At 43.8% G+C, this 20704-nt stretch overlaps 1 protein-coding gene across 2 annotated transcripts in view; it reads left to right on the plus strand.

The window, feature by feature from the left end:
• Nucleotides 1-20704, plus strand: part of SLC30A2 (solute carrier family 30 member 2) — a 49782-nt gene that overhangs the window by 19732 nt on the left and 9346 nt on the right. For both annotated transcript variants that reach the window (XM_056557478.1, XM_056557477.1), the window contains exons 2-3: nucleotides 436-650; nucleotides 17312-17458. In XM_056557478.1, coding sequence (XP_056413453.1) covers nucleotides 476-650; nucleotides 17312-17458 — 322 coding nt within the window. In that variant the 5' untranslated portion in view covers nucleotides 436-475. The remainder of the gene's footprint in view (nucleotides 1-435; nucleotides 651-17311; nucleotides 17459-20704) is intronic.

Here is a 20704-nt window from a genome sequence, read left to right on the forward strand (position 1 = left end):
AGGGTGACCCCTAGTGGCTGGTTTTCAAATGTAAATTAAACCATTTTAATAAATAAAAAAAATAATATAAGTATATTAGAGATATGTTGTAGTACATAAGTACTACAACATATCAAAAAATAAAGTTGGTGACAGTGACCATTTAAGGACAGCCAATTTTCATTTTTCATTTTAATTTTTCCCTCCTTGTGACTGGCAACAGGAAATACAATGCTATGAGCGGACACACAGAGCAATCTGGTTGCAGCAGGGAGCTCACTCTGTAACTGCCAGCAGCACATCCGTGAAATACGCTGCGGATGTGCTGTGTGTGACCCTACCCTTACAGAGAATGGATGTAAATGTATGACTTACTGTACACTCTCTCCTGTTTTTTGCATTTCTGTACACTGATTAAAATAAGTTCTTTGTTCTATAATAACTTGTGTTTTTCAGGTCGTACTCTGGAGTCTTGAGTAAAGACTTCCATAACCAGATGTTTACCTATGTATCGGACTTAAATGCCATTGAATTGGGTTACGAGGGCAAAAATCACTGCCACTCCAACAGAGCACAGGATGATAGGCACAGCACGGAAAAGGAGCGTGCTCGAAGAAAGCTTTATGTGGCGTCTGTAATCTGTCTGCTGTTCATGATTGGAGAGGTCATAGGTAAGCGATCCTGAGACTGTGTACTATTTTATATAATAATATTTCAGCATTATTACGATAATTCTAATTGTGTAAAAGTATACAATTCTTGTTCTGGTTTCATCCACTTCTTCTCACCTCTCTTGGCTAACTATGGTGGACATGTCTTTATTTTAAACTGTTCTAACTAACTTAACCCCTTAAGGACCAGGCCATTTTACACCTTAAGGACCAGAGTGTTTTTTGCAAATCTGACCACTGTCACTTTAAACATTAATAACTCTGGAATGCTTTTAGTTATCATTCTCATTCCGAAATTGTTTTTTCGTGACATATTCTACTTTAACTTAGAGGTAAAAATTTTATGGTAACTTGCATCCTTTCTTGGTGAAAAATCCCCAAATTTTATGAAAAAAAATGAAAATTATGCGTTTTTCTAACTTTGAAGCTCTCTGCTTGTAAGGAAAATGAATATTCAAAATAATTTTTTTGGGGGTTCACATATACAATATGTCTACTTTATGTTTGCATCATAAAATTTATGAGTTTTTACTTTTGGAAGACACCAGAGGGCTTCAAAGTTCAGCAGCAATTTTGAAATTTTTCACAAAATTTTCAAACTCACTATTTTTCAGGGACCAGTTCAGTTTTGAAGTGGATTTGAAGGATCTTCATATTAGAAATACCCCACAAATGACCCCATTATAAAAACTGCACCCCCCAAAGTATTCAAAATGACATTCAGTAGGTGTTTTAACCCTTAAGGTGTTTCACAGGAATAGCAGCAAAGTGAAGGAGAAAATTCAAAATCTTCATTTTTTACACTCGCATGTTCTTGTAGACCCAATTTTTGAATTTTTGCAAGAGGTAAAAAGGAGAAAATTTTTATTTGTATTTGTAACCCAATTTTTCTCGTGTAAGGACATACCTCATATGTCTATGTTAATTGTTCAGCGGGCGCAGTAGAGGGCTCAGAAGGGAAGGAGTGACAAATGTTTTTTGGGGGGCATGTCACCTTTTAGGAAGCCCCTATGGTGCCAGGACAGCAAAAAAAAAAAAACACATGGCATACCATTTTGCAAACTAGACCCCTCAGGGAACGTAACAAGGGGTAAAGTGAACCTTAATACCCCACAGGTGATTCACGACTTTTGCATATGTAAAAAAAAAAATAATAATTTTTACCGAAAATGCTTGTTTTCCCAAAAATTTTACATTTTTAAAAAGGGTAATAGCAGAAAATACCCCCCAAAATTTGAAGGCCAATTTCTCCCGATTCAGAAAACACCCCATATGGGGGTGAAAATTGCTCTGCTGGCGCACTACAGGTCTCAGAAGAGAGAGTCACATTTGGCTTTTTGAAAGCAAATTTTGCTATGGGGGCATGCCGCATTTAGGAAGACCCTATGGTGCCAGAACAGCAAAAAAAAAAACACATGGCATACCATTTTGGAAACTAGACCCCCTCGGGGAACGTAACAAGGGGTAATGGGAACCTTAATACCCCACAGGTGTTTCACGACTTTTGCATATGTGAAAAAAAAAGAAAAACATTTTACCTAAAAAAATGCTTGGTTTCCCAAAATGTTTACATTTTAAAAAAAGGTAATAGCAGAAAATCCCCCCCAAAAATTTGTAACACAATTTCTCCCGAGTACGGCGATACCCCATATCTGACCCTTAACTGTTGCCTTGAAATACGACAGGGCTCCAAAGTGAGAGCGCCATGCGCATTTGAGGCCAAAAATTAGGGACTTGCATAGGGGTGGACATAGGGGTATTCTACGCCAGTGATTCCCAAACAGGGTGCCTCCAGCTGTTGTAAAACTCCCAGCATGCCTGGACAGTCAGTGGCTATCTGGCAATACTGGGAGTAGTTGTTTTGCAACAGCTGGAGGCTCCGTTTTGGAAACAGTTGCGTACCAGACGTTTTTCATTTTTATTGGGGAGGGGGCTGTGTAGGGGTATGTGTATATGTAGTGTTTTTTACTTTTTATTTTATTCTTTTGTAGTGTAGTGTTTTTAGGGTACAGTCACTCGGGCGGGGGATTACAGTAGTTTCTCGCTGGCAGCTTGAGCTGCGGCAGAAAATTTGCTGCAGCTCAAACTTGCAGCCGGATACTTACTGTAAACCTCCGCCCATGTGAGTGTACCCTGTACGTTCACATTGGGGGAGGGGGGGGGGACATCCAGCTGTTGCAAAACTACAACTCCCAGCATGTAGGGTCTATGACTGCATGCTGGGAGTTGTAGTTTTGCAACAGCTGGATGCACACTGGTTGTGAAACACTGAGTTACAAAACTCAGTGTTTTGCAACCAGTGTGCCTTCAGCTGTTGCAAAAGCTACAACCCCCAGCATGTACGGACAGCGGAAGGGCATGCTGGGTAGTTATGCAACAGCCGGAGGCATACTACTTTGGCTGGGGATGCTGGGGATTGTAGTTATGCAACAGCTGGAGACACACTGGTTTGCTACTTAACTCAGTGTGCCTTCAGCTGTTGCAAAACTACAACTCTCAGCAGTCACCGACATCCAACTGGCATGCTGGGAGTTGTAGTTATGCAACCACCAGATGCACCACTACAACTCCCAGCAGGCACTTTAGCTGATTGTGCAAGCTGGGAATTGTAGTTATACAACAGCTGAAGGTACACTTTTCCATAGAAAAATGTGCCTCCTGCTGTTGCATAACTACAGCTCCCAGCATGCCCTTTTTGCATGCTGGGAGCTGTTGCTAAGCAACAGCAGGAGGCTGTCACTCACCTCCTGCTGCTGCTTCGGGACACAGGTCAGTCCCGCCTCCGTCGCTCCTGGGGCCCCGATCCCAACAGGGACGCCGGGGATCGGGGTCCCCAGCACCCGGGGTCTTCTGCCCGCACCCACTCACGTCCTCCGGAAGAGGGGCGTAGCGGGTTGCGGGAGTGACACCCGCAGCAGGCGCCCTGATTGGTCCGCCGGGAAACCGGCCGACGACTCGGGGCGATCGTGAGGTGACACCAGTGCCACCTCACCCCTGCTGGCAATGGCTGGGGACCCGGAGACCCGATTGACCCGGAATCCGCCGCAGATCGCTGGACTGAATTGTCCAGCGATCTGCGGCAATCGCCGACATGGGGGGACATAATGACCCACCTAGGCAATATGCCGGGATGCCTGCTGAACTATTTCAGCAGGCATCCGGCACCGCTCCAGCTATCCATATGCCCTGTGTCCTTAAGGACTTGGAAATGGGGGCGTATGGAGACGCCCTGTGTCCTTAAGGGGGTAAAGCACTTTTTAACCCCTTCATGACCCAGCAAAAGTTTATTTTTTTCTGGCTCATGTTTTTTTCCTACTTGCCTTCTATAATTTTTTTTTTTTCCGACTGACAAAGCTATATTTGGGCTTATTTTCTGGGTGACAAGGTGTACTTTCCACTGATATCCTATTGTATTACCATACATACAATGTCTTATGAAGCCAAAACAAAATTGTGTAGGGCAAATTAGAAAAAAAAAATAGGGAATTCCAAAAGTTTGTTGGGCAATAACTTTTTAAGCATTCAAAATACACTAAATCTGACATGCTAGATTTATCCTATGGGTCAGTATGATTCTGATGCACTTTTGTTTCATTTTATGGGTAAAAAAAATTGCAAAATGGAAAAGTAAAAAATAAATGAAAACTTTGTTCATTACCATGTTCTCACCCTATAACGTTTTTATTTTTCCATCTACGGAGCTATGTTGGGGATTACTTTTTGCATCATGAGCTGTAGTTTTTAACAGTTTAACTTTGGTGTGTACTTCTGGCTTTTTAACCCCTTAAGGACCGAGGTCATTGACCGGAATATAAAAATTGTCCCCCATACTGCCGGCAGTAAAGAAATAAAGATGTACATACCTTCCTCCGCTCCCCTGGGGCCTCCGGTAACCGGCTCCGGTCTCCGCCGCGATCCTCTTCCTGGTTGCCGGTGGTCGCATGAATCATACTGCACTCAGCCAATCACCAGCCGCAGCGAAGTCCGACTCGGCCGGCGATAGGCTGAGCGGCAGTGTGAGAACGCTTCAGGACACAAAATTCTTCACTACACCGGCACCTGCTGCCGGGGCCGAAAACGTCACACTGCTGCTCAGCCTATCGCCAGCCGAGTCGGGACTTCACTGCGGCTGGTGATTGGCTGAGCGCAGTAAGACTCTCCGACCACCATCAGCCAGGAAGAGGATCGCAGCGGAGACCGGAACCAGTTACCGGAGGCCCCAGGGGAGCGGAGGAAGGTATGTACATCTTTATTTTTTTTACTGCTGGCTGTATGGGGGACAATTTTTATATTCCGGAGTTCTCCTTTAAGGACCAGAGCATTTTTGCACATCTGACCACTGTCACTTTAAGCATTAATAACTCTGGGATGCTTTTACTTATGAATTTGATTCAGAGATTGTTTTTTCTTGACATATTCTACTTTATCATAGTGGTAAATTTTCATTGACACTTGCATCATTTCTTGGTGAAAAATTCCAAAACTAACTTTGAAGCTCTCTGCTTGTGAAGAAAATAGACATACCAAATAAATTATATATTGATTCACATACACAATATGTCTACTTTATGTTTGCATCATAAAGTTTGACATGTTCTTACTTTTTGGAAGACATCAGAGGGCTTCAAATTTCAGCAGCAATTTTCCAATGTTTCACAACATTTTCATAATCGGAATTTTTCAAGGACCAGTTCAGTTTTTAAGTGGATTTGAGGGGTCTTCATATTAGAAATACCCCATAAATTACCCCATTATAAAAACTGCACCCCTCAAAATATTCAAAATTACATTCAGAAAGTGTGCAAAATGAAGGACAAATAAAAAATCAAATAGTTTTTACACTAACATGTTCTTATTGACCCAGGAGAAAACACTCCCCAAAAATGTGTAACCCAATTTCTCTCGAGTAAGGAAATGCCCCATATGTGGATGTAAAGTGCTCTGTGGGCGCGCTAGAGGGCTCAGAAGGGAAGGAGCGACAATGGGATTTTGGAGAGTGAATTTTGCTGAAATGGTTTTTGGGGGGCATGTCGCATTTAGGAAGCCCCTATGGTTCCATAACAGCAAAAAAAATAAAAATAAACACATGGCATACTATTTTAGAAACTACACCCCTCAAGGAACATAAAAAGGGGTCCAGTGAGCCTTAACACGCCACAGGTGTTTGATGACTTTTCGGTAAATTCAGAAGTGTAAATGAAATGTTTTTTTTTTTTCTTCCACTAAAATGAAGTTTCCCCCCCCCCCCCCCCCCCCCAAATTTACTATTTTTGCAAGAGGTAATAGGAGAAAATGCCCCCCAAAATGTGTAACCCCATTTCTTCTGAGTATGGATATGCCCTAATATGTGGATGTAAAGTGCTCTGCGGGCGAACTACAATGCTCAGAAGGAGCAACGTTTTGGCTTTTTGAAAGCAAATTTAGCTGAAATGGTTTTTGGGGGGCATGTTGCATTTAGGAAGCCCCTATTGTGCCAGAATAGCAAAAAAAAAAAAAAAACACATGGCATACCTTTTTGGAAACTACACCCCTCAAGGCACATAACAAGGGGTACAGTGAGCCTTAACACCCCACAGGTGTTTGATGACTTTTCGTTAAAGTCAGATGTGTAAATACATTTTTTTATTTTTTCACTAAAATGCTGGTTTTTTTCCCCAAATGTACTATTTTTTACAAGAGGTTATAGGAGAAAATGGAAATGCCCCATATGTGGATGTCAAGTGCTCTGCTGGCGCACTACAATGCTCAGAAGAGGAGTGCCACTGGGCTTTTGGAGAGAGAATTTGTTTAGAATGGAAGTCGGGGGCCATGTGCGTTTACAAAGCCCCCCGTGGTGCCAGAACAGTGGAGTAAGGGGTGGAGTTTCCAAAATTGGGTCACATATAGGGGGGGGGGGGGCCCTATATGTGACCCAATTTTGGAAACTCCACCCCTTACAGAATTTTATAAGGGGTGCAGTGAGCATTTACACCCAACTGGCGTTTGACAGATCTTTGGAACAGTGGGCTCTGCAAATTTAAAAATAAAATTTTTCATTTTCATGGACCACTGTACTGTGTAGTTTCCAAAATGGGGGTCACATGTGGGCATCCACCATTCTGGCACCATGGGGGCCAAAACCCCAATGGCGCTCCTTCTCTTCTGAGCATTGTAGTTTGCCCGCAGAGGACTTTAGATCCACATATGGGGGATTTATATACTCAGGAAAAAAGCCTCCCCCCAAAAAAAATTTGTAACCCCATTTCTTCTAATTCCCCTTGTGAAAATAAAAAATTTGGGATAACACCAGCATATTAGTGAAAAACCACAAATTTTTCATATTCAACGAAAATTCGTCAAACACCTGTGGGGTGTTATGGCTCACTATACCCCTTGTTACGTTCCATGCGGGGTGTAGTTTCCAAAATGGGGGTCACACGTGGGCGTTCTTTTTTGTGTTTGTCAGAACCGCTGTAACGATCAGCCACCCCTGTGCAAATCACCTCAAATGTACATGGCACTCTCACTCCTTAGCCTTGCTGTGTTCCCGCAGAGCATTTTACGTCCACATATGGGGCATTTTTTACACTAACATGCTGGGGCAGGCCCCAACTTTACCTTTTCATAAGTGGTGAAAGGAGAAATAGCCCCGCGCCCCCCCCCCCCCCCCCCCCAAAAAAAAAATTTTTTAACGCAATTTCTCCAGAGTACGGAAATACCCCATATGTGGTCCTAAACTGTTGCCTTGAAATACGACAGGGCTCCAAAGTGAGAGAGCGCCATGCGCATTTGAGGACTAAATTAGGGGTATTCTATGCCAGTGATTCCCAAACAGGGTGCGTCCAGCTGTTGCAAAACTCCCAGCATGCCTGAACAGTCAGTGGCTGTCTGGCAATACTGGGAGTTGTTGTTTTGCAACAGCTGGAGGCTCCGTTTTGGAAACACTGCTGTACCAGATGCTTTTCATTTCTATTTTGGGGGGGGGGGGGGGGGGGGGAGAGAGAGAGAGAGGGTGTATGTGTATATGTAGTGTTTTACTCTTTATTATGTGGTAGTGTAGTGTTTTTAGGGTACATTCACACGGTCGGCTCCACAGCGAATTTCCCGCTGGGAGTTTGAGCTGCAGCGGAAAATCGGCTGCATCTCAAACTTGCAGCCAGAGACTCGCTTTAAACCCGACTGTGTGAATGTACCCTGTACATTCACATGGGGGTGGGGGGAAAACCTCCAGCTGTTGCAAAACTACAATTCTTAGCATGCTGTGACAGAAGGGCATGCTGGGACTTGTAGTTATTCAACAGCTGGAGGCACACTGGTTGCAAAACAGAGTTTGTAACATAACTCATTGTTTCCCAACCCGTGTGCCTCCAGCGGTTGCAAAACTAAAACTCCCAGCATGCATGGTCTGTCAGTGCATGCTGGGAGTTTTAGTTTTGCAACAGCTGGAGGCACACGGGTTGGGAAACACTGGGAAACATTATCTGTTTTCTAACTCAGACAGTGTGCCTCTAGTTTTGCAACATCTGCAGGGCCAGATGCTACAGAACTACAAATTCCAGCATGCCTGGACTGTCTGGGCATGCTGAGAGTTCTAGTTTTGCAACATCTAGAAGAGCACAGATTGGGGACCACTGCACAGTGGTCTCCAAACTGTGGCCCTCCAGATGTTGCAAAACTACAACTCCCAGCATGCCCAGACATCCAAAGGCTATCTGGGCATGCTGGGAGTTGTAGTTTTGAAACTCCTAGAAGCAGCAGCAAAGATTAGTGACTATCTTCACTGCTGCCTCTGACGCCGCCGCTGCCTCCTCCACTTGCCTGACGCCTCCACGTGTGCCTGCCGCCGGTCCCCACCCCCCGCAGGTATGTGCCGTGGTCCACCCGCAGCTCTCGGGGGCCTCTTCACCCGCTCAGCAGGGGATCTGAACTTTCACCCCGCGTCAGCTGAGACACTGTGATCGCTGACCAGGACCATCCACAGATGGTCCTGGGAGGCTAGCAGAAGTTGTCCCCCGCTGGTAACAGCGGGACTTCTGCCAGTTAACCCGTGCGATGCCGCACATCGCCGGGTTAACTGAATGCCGTCTATAGACGGCAGAATGCGCAAAGGGACAGCGCAATTCGCCGTCTATAGACGGGATTCTGTGGTAAGGGGTCAATCACTTTTTATTCCCTTTTTTTGCGGGATGTAATTTAACCAAAAATCAGCAATTTTGCGTTTGCACCTTTCACCATGCAGGATCAGAAACATAATAATTTAATATTTCGGACAATTACGCATGTGGCAATACCAATTGTGTGGTTTATTTTTTATTTTATGTACAGTGTTTTATTTTAAAAACTCGAAACGGAGGAGGATCTGAATTTTTATTAGGGGATGGATTTTATTTAAAAAAAAATATTCATTTGTGCACTTTTTTGACCTATGGAAGGCTACGCACTCCAGTCTGCATTTCCTTAATTTGGACTTTTGCCATGCCAGCAGGAGTCCAAAGTCTGTGCAAGAGAGAGGGGGAAATGTGCTCTGTACAAGAAGGGAGACACCTAGTGGCAGCCTTTTTTTACCCCTTAAGGACGAGCGCCGTAAATGTATGGTGCTGCTAAGAAGTACTTAGCACACAGTGCCGTACATTTATGGCGCAGCTTTCCTGGATCACCGCGTCTCCGGTCAGCAGCCATCCCGGGAAATCGCCCAGGGGGATCCTGAGACCCCCCCCATGTCGGCGGTCGCGGCAAATCGCCGGTCAATTCAGACCAGCTATTTGCCGCTATTTCTGATCTCTGGTGACCCGGAAAAAAGGGTGAATGGCCTGTACGAGACAGCCCCATTCACCCTTACCCAGCAGGACCAATCACGACCCTGCTGGGCAGTGATCGGGACGGCGATCATGCCTGGTCTGGCGGGGGTCCCCTCGTGTGCGGTGTCGGCGACAGGAGCAGCAGGATCGGTCCAGGCAGCAGAATACAGCAGGAGGGGAGGCCTGTTCACCTCCTACTTTGGCTTTACATGCTGTGAGTTGTTGCTAAGCAAAAGGCCATGCTGGGAGTTGTAGTTTTGCAACAGCTGGAGTTCCAACTACAACTCCCAGCATGCCCTTTGGTAGTCTGTGTCTGCTGGGGGTGATAGTTATGCAACAGCTGGAGGTACATCTTTTCTATGAAAAAGTGTGCATTCAGCTGTTGCATAACTACAACTCCCAGCAGGCACAGACTACCAAAGGGAATGCTGGGAGTTGTAGCAGTGTGCCAGCAGCTGTTGTTGCAAAACTACAGCCCTCAGCATGCCCTTTGACTGTCAATGCATGCTGATTGTTGCAGTTTTGCAACAGCTGGAGACACATTGGTTGTGAAACAGAGTTTGTTACCTAACTCAGTGTTTCGCAACCAGTGTGCCTCCAGCTGTTGCAAAAATACAACTCCCAGCATGTATGGTCTCTCAGTGCATGCTGGGAGTTGCCCCTCACCCCATGTGAATGTACAGGGTACATTCACACGGGTGGGTTTACAGCAAGTTTTCTGCTGCAAGTTTGAGATGCGTCAAATTTTCCGTCCCAGCTCAAACTCACTGTAAACCCAACCTTGTGAATGTATCCGAAAAACACTACACTAAACTACACCTGCACCAAAAAAAAGTGAAACCCTACATATACACATACCCCTACACAGCCCCCCCCCCCCACCCAATAAAAAAAAAATAAGTCTCGTACGGCACTGTTTCCAAAACGGAGCCTCCAGCTGTTGAAAAAAAAACTCCCAGTATTGCCGGACAGCCACTGACTGTCCAGGCATGCTAAGAGTTTTGCAACAGCTGGAGACACCTTGTTTGGGAAACACTGGCGTGGCGTATTTTTGTGGCGGATTCAAAATCCCCAATTTAGGCCTCAAATGCCCATGCCGCTCTCTCGCTTTGGAGCCCTGTTGTATTTCAAGTAGGGATCGTTTGATATCGTTTTTTTAGTGCCGATTCCAATAATCGGTGGAGGTTAGGGCCGATAGCCGATAACTTATACCGGACTATCGTTATAAGTTATCGGCTATTTATCCCTCCACGACACCGCTGCAGATCATTGATTTAAAGCGGGCGCTTTAAATCAATGAACTGCAGTGGCTTTTGCGGTGCCATAGACCGCCACCCGCTTCTCTCACCCTGCCTGTCTGGGGGTCCTGAGTCCTATCAAGCCCCCCAGCGCCGCACAGCTCCCTGCCCCCTACCGCCACGCCGCGTCGCACCCCCCCACCGCACCGCCCCGGCACCATTGCCTCCCCCATCCCCGGTTATATAATTACCTGTTCCCGGGGTCGACTCTACATCTGGCTCCGGTGGCATCCTCCTGAGCTGTCACTGTGCGCACTGACTGTGACGTCGCGTCACTCGTCATTGCGCACAGTGTAACGCAGGACGCAGCAGGAGCCAGAAGTAGCCTGGGAACAGGTAATTATAAAACCAGGGATGGGGGAGGCAATGGGGCTGGGGCGGTGCGGTGGGTCGGGGGGGGGGGGGGGGCGGTCGCGGTGCGGGGGGCGGGGCATTATCGGCTTATCTGCAAGGTAATTGCCGATGCCGATAATGCCCAAAATCGATAATATAGGCCAAACCAATAATCGGTTGATCCCTAATTTCAAGGAAACAGTTTAAAGCCACATATGGGGTATCTCCGTACTTGGGAGAAATTGCGTTACAAATTTTTGGGGGCTTTTTCTCCTTTTACCCCTTATGAAAAGGTAAGGTTGGGGTCTACACCAAAATAAAAATGTTTACACTAACATGCTGGTGTTGCCCCATACTTTTAATTTTCACAAGCAATAAAAGGAAAAAAAGACCCCCAAATTTGTCTCCTGAGTGTGGAAATACCCCATGTGGGCGTAAAATGCTCTGCAGATGCACAAGGCTCAGGAGTGAGAGCACACTATGTACATTTGAGGTCTTAATTGGTGATTTGCACAGGGTGGCTGATTTTACAGTGGTTCTGACATAAACGCAAAACAATAAATACCCAGATGTGACCACATTTTGGAAACTTCACCCTTCGCGGAATGTAACAAGGGGTATAGTGCACCTTAACACCCCACAGGTGTTTGACAAATTTTCGTTAAAGTTGGATCTGAAAATGAAGAAAAAATGTTTCACTAAAATGCTGGTGTTACCCTAAGAATAGGAAAAAAGACCCCCCAAATTTGTAACCCCATTTCTTCTGTGTAAGACCATACCCCATATGTGGATGTAAAGTGCTCTGCAGGCGAACTACAATGCTCAGAAGAGAAGGAGCGCCATTGGGCTTTTGGAAAGAGAATGTGTCCGAAATTGAAGGCCATGTGTGTTTACAAAGCCCCCATAGTACCAGAACAGTGGACCCCCTCACATTTGACCCCATTTTGGAAACTACAACCTTCACGTAATGTAATTAGGGGTACAGTGAGCATTTACACCCCACTGGTGTCTGACAGATTTTTGGAACAGTGGTCCGTGAAAATTAGAAAATTTTATTTTTCATTTGCACAGCCCACAGTTCCAAAGATCTGTCAATCGCCAGTGGGGTGTACATGGTCACTGCACCCCTTATTAAATTCTGTGAGGGGTGTAGTTTCCAAAATGGGGTCACATGTGGGGGGTCCACTGTTCTGACAGCACAGGAGGCTTTGTAAATGCACATGCCCCCACCCGACTTCTATTCCAACCAAATTCTCTCACCAAACACTCAATGGCGCTCCTTCTCTTCTGAGCATTGTAGTTTGCCCGCAGAGCACTTTACATCCACATATGGGGGTATTTCCATTCCAAGAAATGGGGTTACACATTTTGGGAGGCTTTCTCCAATTACCCCTTATGAAAATGAAAAATTTGGGGTAACATCAGCATTTTAGTGAACAAAATCAAATTTTTCATTTTCCTGTCCAACTTTAGCGGAAATTTGTCAAACACCTGTGAGGTGTTAAGGCTCACTGTATCCCTTGTTACGTTCCTTGAGGGGTGTAATTTCCAAAATAGTATGCCATGTTTTTTTTTTTTGCTGTTCTGGCACCATAGGGGCTTCCTAAATGCGACATGCCTCCCAAAAACCATTTCGGCAAAATTTGCTTGCCAAAAGCCAAATGTGACTTCTTCTCTTCTGAGCATTGTAGTGCACCTGCAGTGCACTTGACTATTTCCATACTCAGAAGAGATGGGGTTACAAATTTTGGGTGGCATTTTCTCCTATAACCCCTTGCAAAAATGTAAAGTTTTGGGGAAAACCAGCATTTTAGTGAAAAAAAAATAAATTCATTTACACATCCGACTTTAACGAAAAGTCGTCAAATACCTGTGGGGTGTTAAGGCTCACTGGACCCCTCGTTACGTTCCTTGAGGGGTGTTGTTTCCAAAATAGTATGCCATGTGTTTGTTTTTTTTTGTTGTTTTTTTTTGCTGTTCTGGCACCATAGGGGCTTCCTAAATGTGACATGCCCCCCAAAAACCATTTCAGAAAAACGTCAAAATCCCATTGTCGCTCCTTCCCTTCTTAGCCCTCTAGTGCACCCACAGAGCACTTGATATCCACCTATGAGGTATTTCCTTACTCAAGAAAAAAAGGGTTACTAATTTTGGGGGGCTTTCTCTGCTTTTACCCCTTGTAAAATTTAAAAAAAAACTGGGTCTACAAGAACATGAGAGTTAAAAAAATGAAGATTTTGAATTTTCTCCTTCATTTTGCTGCTATTCCTATGAAACACCTAAAGGGTTAACACACTTTCTGAATGTCATTTTGAATACTTTGGGGGGTGCAGTTTTTATAATAGGCTCATTTATGGGGTATTTCTAATATGAAGACCCCTTAAATCCACTCCAAAACTGAACTGGTCCCTGAAAAATTCCGATTTTGAAAATTTTTGTGAAAAATTGAAAGATTGCTGCTGAACTTTGAAGCGCTCTGAGGTCTTCCTTACAAGCAGAGAGTTTCAAAGTTAAAAAAATGCAAAATGTTCATGAAATTTTGGGATTTTTCACAAAGAAAGGATGCAAATAACGACAAAAATTTACCACTCTGTTAAAGTAGAATGTCACGAAAAAACTCTATAGGAATCAGAATGAATGGTAAAAGCATTCCAGAGTTATTAATGCATAAAGTGATAGTGGTCAGAATTGCAAAAAAGGGCTGCATCCTTAAGGTGAAAAAGGGCTCAAATAAACACAAATAAAACATAGAAATCTTCATTTTTTTATTTTTATTTTTTTACCATAAGGAAAGGAGTGCAATGGCAAAAATGAGTTTTAATGATAGTGCCCATTTAACCCCTTAACGACGCAGGACGTATATTTACGTCCTGCGCCGGCTCCCGCGATATGAAACGGGATCGCGCCGTGATCCCGCATCATATCGCGTCGGTCCCGGCGCTCATCAACGGCCGGGACCCGCGGCTAATACCACACATCGCCGATCGCGGCAATGTGCGGTATTAACCCTTTAGAAGTGGCGGTCAAAGCTGACCGCCGCTGTGAAAGTGACCCGGCTGCTCAGTCGGGCTGTTCGGGACCACCGCGGTGAAATCGCGGCGTCCCGAACAGCTGACCGGACACCGGGAGGGCCCTTACCTGCCTCCTCGGTGTCCGATCGACGAATGACTGCTCTGTGCCTGAGATCCAGGCAGGAGCAGTCAAGCGCCGATAACGCTGATCACAGGCGTGTTAATACACGCCAGTGATCAGCATAGGAGATCAGTGTGTGCAGTGTTATAGGTCCCTATGGGACCTATAACACTGCAAAAAAAATGTCCAAAAAAAGTGTTAATAAAGGTCATTTAACCCCTTCCCTAATAAACGTTTGAATCACCCCCCTTTTCCCATAAAAAAAATAAAACCGTGTAAAAAAATAAATAAACATATGTGGTATCGCCGCGTGCGTAAATGTCCGAACTATAAAAATATATCATTAATTAAACCACACGGTCAATGGCGTACGCGCAAAAAAATTCCAAAGTCCAAAAAAGCGTATTTTGGTCACTTTTTATACCATTAAAAAGTGATCAAAAAGTCCGATCAAAACAAAAATCATACCGATAAAAACTACAGATCACGGCGCAAAAAATGAGTCCTCATACCGCCCTGTACGTGGAAAAATAAAAAAGTTATAGGGGTCAGAAGATGACATTTTTAAACATATACATTTTCCTGCATGCAGTTATGATTTTTTCCAGACGTGCGACAAAATCAAACCTATATAAGTAGGGTATCATTTTAACTGTATGGACCTACAGAATAATGATAAGGTGTAATTTTTACCGAAATATTCGCTGCGTAGAAACGGAAGCCCCCAAAAGTTACAAAATGGCGTTTTTCTTTTCGATTTTGTCGCACAATGATTTTTGTTTCCGTTTCGCCGTGCATTTTTGGGTAAAATGACTAATGTCACTGCAAAGTAGAATTGGCGACGCAAAAAATAAGCCATAATATGGATTTTTAGATGGAAAATTGAAAGGGTTATGATTTTTAAAAGGTAAGGAGGAAAAAACGAAAGTGCAAAAAACTGAAAAACCCTGAGTCCTTAAGGGGTTAAAGGGGTAATCCGGCCCTAAGACATCACGACTCCGCCCCGTGTGACATCACGCCTCACCCCCACAATGCATGTCTATGGGACGTCGCATGGGGGCGGAGTCATGACATCACAATACTCCGGCCCCGTGGTCATGCGGCTTCAGACTCTGAGCCTCCAGCACTGCGTCAGGACTCCCGCGATCAGACATCTTATACCCTATCCTTTGGATAGAGAATAAGATGTCTTAGGGCCGGAGTACCCCTTTAAGCAATCACAGATCCAGGGAAGATGCTGAGGACCAGTTAAAGGGGTGTTCCAGGAAAAAACTATATATATTGGCTCCAGGAAGTTAAACAGATTTGTAAATTACTTCTATTAAAAAATCTTAATCCTTCAGCTGCTGAAGTTGTTTTTTCTTTTTTCTTTCTGACCACAGTGCTCTCTGCTGACACCTCTGCTTGTCTTAGGAACTGTCCAGAGCAGGAGCAGATCCCCATAGCAAACCTCTAATGCTTTGGACTGTTCCTGAGACAAGCAGTTGTGTCAGCAGAGAGCACTTTTTTCAGAAAGAAAAGCACAACTCTGTCTCAGCAGTGGATAAGTACTGGAAGGATTAAAAATTTTTAATAGAAGTAATTTACACATCTGTTTCTGGAGCCAGTTGATATAAAAAAAATATATATATAATATATATATATATTTTTTGGAATACCCCTTTAAGGCATCGGGCTTCCCTAGCAACACATACATCGGGGGCTATGGGACCACTAGACACCAGGGAATAGCTGCATTTAATGTTTATACAGTACCTATCATCAACCAAAACTTTTAATATGTTGTTCATAATCATTAATGAAGACATATTGTAATATATCTTCATTAAAAAATATTAATATTTTTATACCAGTTTTTTCATTTTATACTTTTGGCCACTAGGGGTCTCTCTTCTATGCCTGGTCTGCAGGCAGCTTCCTATGCTTTTCATAGTAAGTGTACAGCTTTTAGGACTAATGCTGAAAGGGCATTGGTCCTTCCACAGGAAGTTCAGTACTCTCAGCTCAGGACTCGCTCCCAGCCTGGAGCAGCACTGTGAGCTACAAGCCTGCACATGCCTCCCATATAACAAAGGCCAGTCACCTCCCCTCCCCCCTGCTCTGTGTTCTCCCTGCCCCTCACCACACGTTATCTTATATATTGTATTATCTCACTGCACTCCCTGCTCTGTGACCCCCCCCCCCCCCCCCCCCCCGACATTCATCTTAATTACTGCCTCTGTAATTGCTCCCACCACCCCTGGTTCCCAGCATTGACTTTTTAGTGCAGAGAGACACAGGAGAGAGAGAGAGAGAGACAGAGGATGCCATCCCTCCCCTGTACTTAGTCTGTATGCACACTGCAGAAGGTGCCTCCAGCTGTTGCAAAACTACAACTCCCAGCATGCCCGGACAGCTGTTGGCTGTGTGGGCATGCTGGGAGTTGTAGTTTTGCAACAGCTGGAGGTACCCTAGTTGGGAAATACTGCTGCAGAGGGAGAGCAGCATATAGGAGGACTGGCAGAAGCAGAGTCCCAGCCACGCTTCATGTGACATCATGCCTGCCGGGACCCGCCTCCTTCCACCCCTCAGAAAGACAGTGCTCCTGAGCTAATGAAGGGGGATAAAAAAAAAAGGTATTTTCACAGCGTTTTAAACCTCAATAAACACAGGGATAGGCATAGTTGGGACAGATGGGGAGGGGGATCAGGTAAAGTTTAGTTGATGACAGGTACTCTTTAAATGCCATGATCTGTATAGATCACTGTATTTAACCAGTTAAATGACGGATATCGGAGCGATCTCCGATGTCCGTCATAACCAGCAGATGTCAGCTGCTGATTCTCCTTGTTATGACGCGGATAAGGGATAAGACGTCTGTGGCTGAGTACCCCTTTAAGTCTATCATTGATATATAGTTGATGCTGAGTGTTCTACTTCCATTTATACCATTCTATCTCCAGTTATAAGATTTCATTTAACTGGTAACCTGTACGTGTAATGGTCTTTAGTGAAGCAGCAGCTGATTGCACAAATGAAACATTTAGCTTGCACGGAATACAAACTTTGTGACTTTTAAAAAAGCTTTTCAGTGGGTGAAAACAATACATTACCGTTTTGCCACCTTTTGCTCTTTTGACAGGTGGGTACATTGCACACAGTTTGGCCATCATGACTGATGCTGCACACCTTCTGACAGACTTTGCAAGCATGATGATAAGTTTATTTGCCCTCTGGATGTCTTCACGTCCAGCCACAAAAACAATGAATTTTGGTTGGCATCGTGCAGGTAAGCAGCCAATTTTCCACTATTGATCCTTCTTTTCATAAAGGGTAGAAGGGGGTTAAGCATAGAAAGTAGAGTAGCAAAAAAGGGAATTTTACATTTTTTTTTTCTTCCTTACTTTTTAATAGCGATAACTCTTTTATTTGTCCATCTACAGACTTGTTTTTTGTGGGACCAGTAGTACCTAAAACATATGCGCAAAAACAGGGAAAATATTTGAGGTGTATTTAAAAAAGAATAAAAAATAAATAGTATGTAGTATTAAATAGTACAAACATTTCTGTATGCTGCAGTGCAAAATTTGTTTGCGCTTTTTTTTTTTTTTTTTTTTTTTATTACAATTTTTTATTTATAAACTGGTAAAAATGGGGGAAACTTTGAACTTTTATTATGGAAGAGGTTATTTTTATATAGGGGTAGCAATATTGAAGTTTTCTTAATACACTTTATTAGACCCGCTATGGGACTTGTATAAGCAGTCATTATATTGCTTATACAGGTCAATACAGCACCAGCAGTGACTGAGACTCAGGTAAGGGACAGCAGATCCAACTCACTGAACCACCCATGATGGCTGTAACATTAATTTAGATACGGCTGTTAACTTTGATGGTAGCATCTAAAGTGTTAATAGCCAACTGCATGTTGTCTATAAGTGGCCTCCCCAGCTGCTAATATTAGCCTGGGGTTGCAGGGTTATCTGCACCATAACTAATTAGATCCCTCATATATTTGCACAGATAGGATGTATACTGCACATATTTATATTTGCATATCCAAGTTTGCAGGCAAAATATACTATTATAATAATGCAGAGTAATGTACAATATACAGTTTTATATAGAGCTATCCTCTTATACAATAAACTGTTGTGTATGCATTTTGTGTGTGTGTGTGTGTGTATAGATAGATATATGTGTAGTACAGTGTACGGGAAAGTTGTGGATGGGGTGTATATGTCACCTGATTTCCTCGGCCAGGCACGATAAATGAAATCCAGAAGGTTATGTTGCTTTAGCAGAGCATAGTCTTCTGGGGCTATTTTGTTTGTTAGGGTGGGTTCACACTACGTTTTGTCCCATACGGGAGCGCATACGGCAGGAGGGAGCTAAAAGCTCGCGCTCCCGTATGTGACCGTATGCGCTCCCGTATGCCATTCACTTCAATGAGCCGACCGGAGTGAAACGTTCGGTCCGGTCGGCTCATTTTTGCGCCGTATGCGCTTTTACAACCGGACCTAAAACCGTGGTTGACCACGGTTTTAGGTCCGGTTGTAAAAGCGCATACGGCGCAAAAATGAGCCGACCGGACCGAATGTTTCACTCCGGTCGGCTCATTGAAGTGAATGACATACGGGAGCGCATACGGTCACATACGGGAGCGCGAGCTTTTAGCTCCCTCCTGCCGTATGCGCTCCCGTATGGGACAAAACGTAGTGTGAACCCAGCCTTACATGGGCTGGATTTCTTGGACTGGAGGAAAGGTTGGAAGTGGGAGTGCTCCAGTCCCTACTCCTAGTCCACTATATGGGTTTCCCTAATGTAAGGTGTTCTCAGGTGAGGCTTTCTGTCCTGATTACTAGGGAGGAAGCCCTATAGCAAATGGGCTGTTCGGGTTTGAGAGCTGAAGAGACTGAGATGAGAAGCAGCCACAGCCAGAACTGCAGCTCTAACCTACCAGGTCTTAACCTTCCTCTTGGACGTTTGAGACGCCACCATGTGAGCTGTTCCCTACAATATACAGTCATGGCTGAAAATGTTGACACCCCTGAAAATTAAGTATTACTCACAGAAAAGGATTGCAGTAACACATGTTTTGCTATACACATGTTTATTCCCATTGTGTGTATTGGAACTAAACAAAAAAAGGGAGGGAAGAAAAGCAAATTGGACATAATGTCACACCAAACTCCAAAAATGGGCTGGACAAAATTATTGGCACCCTTAACTTAATATTTGGTTGCACATCCTTTGGAAAAATAGCTGAAATCAGTCGCTTCCTATAACCATCAATAAGCTGCTTACACCTCTCAGCCGGAATGTTGGACCACTCTTCCTTTGCAAACTGCTCCAGGTCTCTTATTGGAAGGGCGCCTTTTCCTAACAGCAATTTTAAGATCTCTCCACAGGTGTTCAATGGGATTTAGATCTGGACTCATTGCTGGCCACTTCAGAACTCTCTAGCACTTTGTTGCCATCCATTTTTGGGTGCTTTTTGACGTATGTTAGGGGTCTTTGTCCTGCTGCAAGACCCAAGATTTTGGACGCAAACCCAGCCTTCTGACACTAGGCTGTACAGTGCGACCCAAAATCCGTTGGTAATCCTCAGATTTCATGATGCCTTGCACACATTCAAGTCACCCAGAGACAGCCACATGTCAGAGAGCACTGTGGTCATGTCAGCAGAGAGCTTTGTGTTCCAAAAAGAAAATAATTTCTTCTTTAGTATTCAGCAGCTAATAAGTACTGGAAGGATAAAGATTTTTTTAATAGAAGTAATATACAAATCTGTTTAACTTTCTGGCACCAGTTGATAAAAAAAAAAAAGTTTTCCACCGGAGTACCCCTTTAACACCTTGGGGACGGAGCCCATTATGACCCTAAGGACGGGAGCATTTTTTGCAAATCTGACCACTGTCACTTTAAGCATTAATAACTCTGGGATGATTTTACTTATAAATTTAATTCCGAGAATGTTTTTTTGTGACATATTCTACTTTGTTAGTGGTACATTTTTGTCGATACTTGCATCATTTCTTGGTGAAAAATTCAAAAATGTGATGAAAAATTAGAAAATTTAGCATTTTTCTAACTTTGAAGCTCTCTGCTTGTAAGGAAAATACATACCAAATAAATTATTGACATGTTTTTACTTTTGGAAAACCTCAGAGGGCGTCAAAGTTCAGCAGCAATTTTCCAATTTTTCGCAAAATTTTCAAAATCGGAATTTTTCAGGGACCAGTTCAGGTTTGAAGTGGATTTGAAGAGTCTTCTGGTTAGAAATACCCCATAAATGACCCCATTATAAAAAACTGAACCCCTCAAACTATTCAAAATTACATTAAGTGTGTTAACCCTTTAGGTGTTTCACAGGAATAGCAGCAAAGTGAAGGAGAAAATTCAAAATCTTCATTTTTTACACTCGCATGTTCTTGTAGACCCTCTCAAAATTTGTAACCCAATTTCTCTCGAGTAAGAAAATACCTCATATGTGTATGTCAAGGGCCATGTGCATTTACAAAGCCCCCCC

Source organism: Hyla sarda, chromosome 2, assembly GCF_029499605.1.
Source record: "Hyla sarda isolate aHylSar1 chromosome 2, aHylSar1.hap1, whole genome shotgun sequence".
NCBI classification, from domain to species: Eukaryota; Metazoa; Chordata; class Amphibia; order Anura; family Hylidae; genus Hyla; species Hyla sarda.